This window comes from Akebia trifoliata, chromosome 1, assembly GCF_017979445.1.
Source record: "Akebia trifoliata isolate Shusen 1 chromosome 1, ASM1797944v1, whole genome shotgun sequence".
Taxonomy (NCBI): Eukaryota; Viridiplantae; Streptophyta; class Magnoliopsida; order Ranunculales; family Lardizabalaceae; genus Akebia; species Akebia trifoliata.
The window spans coordinates 24,363,893-24,372,914 of NC_141375.1; the positions used below are offsets into that span (position 1 = coordinate 24,363,893).

General features: G+C 33.0%; 1 protein-coding gene across 1 annotated transcript; it reads right to left on the minus strand.

Annotated features, from left to right (window-relative positions):
• Window positions 1-7,479: 7,479 nt before the first annotated feature.
• Window positions 7,480-8,798, minus strand: LOC147411136 (uncharacterized). Its single transcript, XM_086449353.1, has 3 exons — window positions 8,648-8,798; window positions 8,383-8,529; window positions 7,480-7,780 (listed from the first exon to the last, which is right to left on the minus strand). Exons 1-3 carry the CDS (start codon window positions 8,723-8,725, stop codon window positions 7,511-7,513), a joined length of 495 nt encoding a protein of 164 aa, XP_086305479.1. The 5' UTR covers window positions 8,726-8,798; the 3' UTR covers window positions 7,480-7,510.
• Between the last annotated feature and the right edge of the window lie 224 nt (window positions 8,799-9,022).

Consider the following 9,022-nt stretch of genomic DNA (forward strand, 5'->3'; position numbering starts at 1 on the left):
TTTGAGACTCCCATCAAACGAACGGTTGAGATGTAAGGATATTTCATATAGATTACCACAATGAACAATCCATATATAAAACGTGTTTTTTCATCTAATCTCACCCGTATGTTGGATACTGTGCATCAAACGTTGTTTTAAATTAGAAAATAATTAATTTTTTAATATCAGACGTCAAGTTTGACAGATGGGCAGTTGTATTATTCATAGTTTATAGTAAACGTGCCCATCAAATTTGAAATAATTTCAATTTTCTACTAAATATATTGCAACTGAAAGTCACTCTCTCTCTCTCTCTCTCTCTCATTTGAGCTTTCAGTAGGGAATTGGATTTGCTATCACATGTGAAAGAGGTTTTGAGTTTTTTTTATGATCTTTTGCGTGGGCAAAAAGTTGGTTTTTCCCACCGTTGATATGTGTCAATTGCAAAGCTATAAATCTCGAGATTTGTTTAGAAGTAGGGTTTACAATGGGTTGGATGTGGGCTGGATGTGAGTATGTCAACATTATTCGAATCTAGCTAGATATAGGGATGGATCGTATCTAACTTGAATGCGACTCAAATCAAGGGACATTAAATCATATTCGACTTATTTTTTTTATTTAGATCTACTTCTAAGGTTTAAACTCACAAAATTCAGATTTAGCATAAAATCCAACTCATTTTATATTTTGCTTAGAATGTTAAATATGCCCAAATAAAGAGAATAGAAAGAGACTAACTCAAATCCCTTGGATCACAGAAATTGATGAACTATGAGGGTTGTGAGATGGTCAAGACCACACCTTAGGAGAGGGGGAGGGGGAGCCTTCTTTAGGGATCACATTCAGGAATTTATCTCAAAATTGCCCAAGGATTAGTTAGGGTGTTGGCCAAACCCAAACCCAAACCCATTGGGTTAAGTCAAGCAATCTGATTGGGTTCAAGCAATCCGATTTGTTCAAATCCTACTTAATATGGTTATGATTTAAAAATATTTATTATACATTGATCACTTTCACATTTATTAAGTATACATGTTTTTGTTTATGAGTTGTGATAAATTGACTAAAAAACACTCAAAATTCACTCAACTGACATGAGATGTGTACAAAATCATAGATTTTTTTCCTTGGGATACACAAGAAAAAAAACTACGGTTCAGTGAAATTGAGTGTTTTTTTTTTTTTTTGAATTAGTTTATCATTATTTTCTATTTATCTATAAATCAGAACTAATGTATGCGTTATTTTCATTAAATAAACATTACCTTGATATTAATGCTTTTATTTATGTAATTTTATATTCCCTTTTAATAATTATTATATATTTACAACTTTAAATGTTTGTTTTGTTGCAAATTGCGTTTAATAGTAAATAAAGATGCCTCTTATAGTTAATCATCATTTTCTCCATCTTTTTAAGATTTGCTTATAATTTTAGATTTGCAATTTTGAAACAAATTTTAAGAACAAATAATTGTAAATTTTAAGTTCTTTTACATATCACTACTTATGTTTATATTAGTCTTTGTCGATATTAAATTATCTAGTATTAATGGGGAATGCACTAACCAGACCAACTCAAACAAATCGATCAAAATTGACTTGGGCTGGGTTCCAATTGATCTCAACCCGGCCCAACCCACACGAGTTGTAGCCCTAGGACGGTGCTATAAGATAACCAACTCGCTTGGTTAAAAAAAAAAACAAAAGTTTGTAACAGTATTACTCATGTGAGTGTTGGAATATGGTCGACAAGTGCCCCATCATCGTGGCAAATGGATCCTTTGTAGTACATTTTTCCCATAGTTCCCAATAGAGATGTTGAAAAGAAAATCTAACACCACGGTCTTGTAAGGATCGTGACGTACATGATTTTTTATTTTTTATTTTTTTTAAAGATTTTTAAATGGACGCTCCCTAAACTTTAGTTTTTTAACGAATGAGATTTTGACATCAAATGCCACTACAGGGAATCATAGGTAAACTTAGTACAGAAGATCCGTTCCCATCATTCTCAAGGGTCAGTAAAAAAAAAAGATTGAAACTCAAGCCTTTTTATGTTGAGTTTAGTCCCACATTGGACACTCATTACCTTCTCTCTCTCTCTCTCTCTCTTCTTATAAGCTCCTGAGTTTCTCCACTCATTATCAAATGATTTTGAGTTAAATCCCTAAATTTATCATAGTATTAGAGCAAGTCTTTCTTTCTTCCACATCACCCAGTTCTTATTTCCATGTCCTTTGGCCTAGTTCGACCCACACGTCATGACCGTTCATTCTATTCAAATAATCTATGTTTAAGAATCATAAATGAAATTTTTACTTCTCACAAGTCTGAATTCTCCCCTTCTTATTATAAAGACAAAAATTCCAAGCTTTGTTCTCAAGTCATATAACTTTTTCTTCTCCACAAATAATAAATACTAAAAAGGTGGTCCTAGATTTGTGTAATTTACTATTCAAGTAAATGGACCGGGTCAGGCTTGAAATCCAATTTGTTCTAATATGATAAATTCGGATATGGATCCAAGATCTGGGTTCCAATGAGGATATCATACGTCTCAATAATGATTTGATTTGATTATTTTTCGGATCGATTTTTCATAAATTACATCTTGATTTGACAGGGTCTTGATCCGATAAATATGTGAAAACATGTAAGTTATATTTTAGATATTTTTTAATTAAATTGAAAACTTGGAGTTTACTTATATTTTGCATATCAAATCATATTTGATCCAATCCGGGCATTCGGATTTGGATCTTAGTATTGAGGTCCGATTAAAAAAGTCATTTTGACAAAGGTCTGATTCGATTATCATCAGATCAGTTTTGGCTCCCATCCAACCTTGTGGGGTTGGTCGTCGGACATCTCAATCGACAAAACAAATGCACTCAATTTATAGATAATCAATCAATCAAGGAATAATTCTATAATCGGCAATGCTGATGGGACTGCTTTTGGATTTCTAATGCCCATTTTAAATTGAAATTAACTTCAAAATCATGTTTTGTAGGCCTGTTATGGATGAAATGTGAAACGAATTTGCTATTGAAGGAGGCAAACAAATTTTGATCCACCACCCTCTCTAAAATTCCACGTGGCATTTACTTCAGTGGACCCCGAAGAGCATGCCAGATGGACCAATGAGACTTATGTATCGTGTTTTGGTTCTGAGAAAGATTGTGCCACGTGGAATTTTGGGAAGCGGTACATCTAAAATTTGAAGTACTTGGATAGAGCCAATTTCTTCATCTAGTGGGCCTCTTCTTTAAACTATTTATGGACGGTGAAGATGAAGGAGACACCTTGTGAATACAACTATTTTTAATGAGCGGGACCCATCCCACTAAACTTCAAACCAACAGCTCAGACGATAGGATATTCACATAGATTCCTTAAAAAGGATGCATCTCTAAGAAACCAATGCTAGGAGCTCCAACACATTAGGGCTCGAGCTCTGTATATTCTCCCAATTGCTATTTTACGAAGTTAGAGCCGTCCAAAAGGACTCCAACGCACTCGGGTTTTGACTCTCTAATTTGAAATATTTTGTAAAGAGAGAAAATGAGAAACAAAAGAAGAGAGTGAGTTTTTCTTTTTCTACCTGTTGGCGGTAAAAAATAATAACAGTTATGAAATATTTTACTAGTTGAATTTGTGGAGAATTATATTGACTATTTTGATTGAAGTGAAGACCTCTTAAATAGGTAAAATCACTCTCCACAATAAAATCTTTAGCAGGTACACCTATTTGCGTTGAAATTACTTCAAGAGCATTACCAAATAGAGATCTATCTTTTGTTGGACCTAAAAAATAGTTTTTTAATGATAAATTATTTTTGGAGCATCTCTATATAAATTACAACTCCAATCATCCATCTTTATTCTAACATCTAGACATATTACTTCAATAATTTATTTAAAAAATATCAAATGAGATGTTTTTGTTCAAAAATTAAATTTCATTTCCCTCCAAAACTTATCTATGTTCCCTACAAAACTCAATCATTCACCTATTGCATTTTTAAATATATGTTAAAATATTTTGTATTGATTGTTTAAAATATTGACAATATTTTTTCAAAAAAATTTTGGATTTGTAGATCGAAAATTACACTAATTTGATAAAAATAACATTGAAAAATATAAGGAATGTAATCAATATGAAATTTAAATATACGATATGAGAAAGGGAAAAATAAAAATTATAGTGAAAAATGATAACATTAATGACAGTTTAGAGACTCGATCGTGGGTCTTTAAATTTGGAGAGTCAAAATAGGGGCTAGCAAATAGACAACCCCTTTGGAGCATGGTTTGCATCTGATAAGTAGGGCTTAAAATGGGTCACGATTGGGCCAAATATGAGTATATTCATATCGGTATTTGAATTTTTTTATTTGGATCTTGATCTGTACTTGAATAAGACTCGGGTCTTTTTAGTTAAAATCATATCCGAACCATTTTACTTTCACTAAATCAATATCCAGATTCGACCCGATCGAATTACTTAATTTGGGTTAGATAATTTCGGACCGTTCAATTTTTAAATTTTAATTTTTTTTGCTATATTTCTTTTCTAATTGCTATACTATTCTATTCTACCATTATTATAATTCATGTTATATTAAAGTAGTAAAAGAAAAATATCTTGAAAAATATAACAATATAATTAGCAAAGCAATATATCATTAAGATGTAGGGATGGATTCGTATCCAACCCAAATCTTACTCAGGTCAAAGGAGATCAACCCATATCCGACCCATTTTCTTATTCAGATATACTTAAAGGAACCAAACATGCTAAATTTGAATTTCAGATAAAATCTAACCCGCCCATTTAATGCCTTTTTGACAGGTGTCTATGTTAGGGGTGACAATCTCAACACGACCTATGACCACGACTCAAAAATGACACAAAGTTAGTGGGTTTGGGTCAAACTTAATTAGGTTTGAGTCATAATGGTGTTAATTCGTCTAACACGATTATTAAATGGATTGGGTTTAGGTTCTGGGTGTCAACCTATATGGCTCATTTAGACATGTTTAGTTATTCTGCCATTCACATATAATTTGAAATATATCAACAATTATTTAAGAAGTTTTTTAATTTCTCAATTTTTTTTTTATAGAATTTCCTAGAACATTTTCATAATATATATATTTTTTTATTAAATTTTAAAAAATATAAAAAATGTTTTAAGATATTTTTAAAATAATAAATAATTAACCTTTAGTTTGGGAAAGAAAAAAATATTTTTCTTAATAAGTTATTTATTTATATTTATATTATTTTACTTCATTTTTTTCCATTAAAATATAGAGGTATATAACGTTTGATTCCTAATATTGACAAAATGACTCTCAGTAAGATTTAAGATCTTCTCAAGTAAGATTATTATGTCTCATATGATGATGACATAACTTAGCCAATAATAATAATAATAGTGAAAAAGCTTTGCCTTCCACATCACCTTATGGCATCTAAAAACATGATCCGATGCCATATGATTGTATAGGACAAAATTCTACGAACTTTGAAAAAAAAAATTCAAAAGAAAATTATTTTTCACCACTAAGCTAAGTCTACTGTTGTGCAACTTAGTTTTAGTAATGATATTTTATTTTTGGTGGTAGAAATATAATTTATTTATTTTAATAAAGATTAGAATTTTATTAAATATGTTATATATGGTAAAGTCAGGTATACCTATTTATAAATGGGTTTGGGTTTGGTAATTTTCATAACATCCTTACCTCAACACGGCCTGACCCGACCCATTGCCACCCCAACTCTATGTTGCTGAGTTAGAGTATGGTTGGATATAGAATCCTAAGAAATCTCCATCTCATGAATGGACACATTTGAAGGTCAGTAGAAACATAGATTTTAAATTCATTGAGTAGTCTCCAAACTCGGCTGAGTCAACTTGATTTGATTGGATTGTGAAATGACTTTATTCCAACTCCTCTAGTAAAACTCAATAAATCATTGATCAACTCATCAGATCAATTAGCTCAAAAGTGCATCGAGTCAGGTTAGAAACTCAGATGAGTAATTAATTGATAAAAATAAAAATAAAAAATATTTTTTATTTATTTAAAAAATTAAGTTAAAATATATTTCTCTCTCTAAATTGGATCACTCCTCCCTTGGTATTTGATATTGAAATGTGGAAACTAGAAATGTTCTAAGCTAGTGGCATAGCCATCACCAATGGTTGGTTCATTGATGTTTGAAAGTAATAGAGCGATACAATCTCATCCCTTAGATAGTTACTTGTGTGATTGGGTATGAATTTGTGGGATGATTGGGATCCAAATTAATAACCATTGCGCGATCGGGCATGAACAAATGTGACAAATCGGATCCAACGGTTCATTGCTCAAATGCAAATGACCCAACCATAGTTACAAAGTCAGAGTACTGGTTTAAGTCGGCAAGCGAAAACTTCGAAAAAAATGATGAAAATAAATGATAAAAATATATTAAAAATTATGAAAAAAATATATATATATCTAATGAAAATTCAAACAATCAAATTATTATCATCAAATCTCATTTCTACATTTATGAATTACCAAATTCTATTATGCATCAAATCCCACATTTAAATAATAATAATAATAAAAAAAGAAAATGTTTTACAATTTTATCCCTGGGAAAAAAAGGGGGAAAAGTCTGCGAGTTTTGTAATGTAGGAAAAAGTTGCGTTTTATTTATTTATTTATCGTTTTAATCATTAGGGATGCAAATCGTGTTTTAAACGCGATTTTTTCAAACAAAAAAATCGCCGATTTTTATGGCTATGGACCCAACTAGCTATTTAGTAATGGGTGATATGAGTCGAGGGTTGCATCATTTGGATCGGTCCAATCGTTCACCCCAAAGCATTGTTAAAGACCTATAAATAGATGATCTAAGATGGGTTGAAGTACGTTTTTTTAGTTTTTATTTTTTATGATGGCGGTGTCCGAACTTATGTCTGGCTAGGGGGAGCAGAAGAGCCAAGGCATATGGTCCCTCCCCTGGGCACGTGCAATGCTGGCACATCACATGCACCGGGTAAGTGTAAGTGCACCCTCACAGGTGTGGCCCCCGGGAAATACGGCTCATACTGAGTACCTAACTCACAACCTATGGACTCTCATCAAAGTATGTTACTAAATAATCAAAATGCTTTTATCAAATCAATTTAGGATCAATAAGAAAATATTGAATTTTTGGGTCAGTTTTGGAACAACACATTATATCGGATCGGGTTTAGAGCTTAAAATGACGACATGTCCAATTGGGTCCAATATCGTTTTCGGGTCTAATAAATTTCTTATTGGATAGGACCAATTTAGTACCAAACCCAATTCATTGACAACCATACTGACAGGGATCCGATCTAGTCAGATCGGATCCGTATCGAATCCATTAATAGTCCTTAAATTCACATATTAAGGTAAGAATGAAGAAAGAAAAAAACAGGATTAGTTGAAGTAAAATTTAAAGTACTAGTCTTCTTTATAGTAATTACAGCTTAACATCCAAGCCAACATTCCTCTCTACTTTGTTTTCCAATGCCTTGAAAACAGCTTGAGTTACATCTCCAACATCAAGAGTTTCAACATGAGCTTCAACAATGGCTTCCATGCAAAATGAATAGTTGCAAGAAACCCTAGCTTGTACCACATCAATACCAATATCTTCAAATCCCTCTAAGACTGAAACAAGCAAATCTTGCCCTTTTTCACAACTCACCCTTACCCTAAAACCATTCTCAATCTTCTCTACCTTCACCTCCTGTTCATTCAAACAAGATTAAAAAAACATGTTAATAAATTGGTTAAGCTTTACGGGCCCAACCCAACTGCTTCTGTGAATATTAGATTAAAAGCTAAAATGGGCCGAGCCTTGAAGGCCCAATTCTCATCAGGTCTAAAAACCTTAGTTCTAGCCCAGCCTGCATAATGGTTGGGCTGGGTCATAACTGCGGATGGACGTCGCCCCAAAGACAGAGCTCAGCCCTAAACATGAATAGGGCCTATTCCGACCAGTCTCGATAACTAAACAGGGCTAGTAATATAGCCCAAACCCGATTCACCATTGGTCCGGCTAGTCAAAAAACGCAGCCCATTAGCAGCCCTAATTAGAATCACATTTACGCTTCACGCAATTTATTACCAAATTGCCCCTCCATTTAATTGCAAATGTCGAACTTAAAGAGAGTTATAACGTAGACCAGTAGACAAAATACCCGACTTCTCTATGCTCCAATCAACTATCTATTAATTCTTCAACTTAGAAAGTAGGATGGTCCTAGGGATTCTCAAATACGAATCTCTAAGAAAAAGTACTGAACCCTACGCGTATAGACCTAGAGAGAGAGAGAGAGAGAGAGAGACCAGAGGTAGTTGATGAGGAGGAAGTTGTAGTTGCAGTTGTTGTTGTTGGTTGATTTGGTTTGAATATTCTTTGGTCATTGCCTCTACTTTGAGTTTCAATTGGTTGATGTAATTGAAAGCATCCATTAAGATAGAACTCTTTCTCACCTGATCAAATCCATCACAACTCTTCATCATTATAAAAAAAACAGAAGTATATAATATCAATTAAGCAAAATATATAAATGGAGATTAATTTGGTGGAAGAAGAAGAAGAAGTTATTACTGATTTGGAATTTGTGAGGGCCCGAAGTACTTTAAGCTTTCTTCGCACGGCCATCCTCCTTTGCAACCTTGACACCATCTCTCTCTCTCTCTCAAGTTTGGTGATGAACCAGTGATCATTGGTGGGTTCTTATAGTTCGGGAACAGAAGGGCAGTGGTGGATCACGTTGTAACAAAATTACTAGAACACCCCTATTTTGTTGTGAAATTTCAAAAGTACCAACATTTTTCTTAAAACAATCTCCTAAATATTCTAGTCCGAGCTTGTAATCTTTGTCTTTTTGTTTAAAGAAGAACCTGTGAATTGGCTCGAAACTCTACTGATTCGACTCGACTCAATTAGATTTTAAGGTGACTCTACCCAAAACTCAATGAA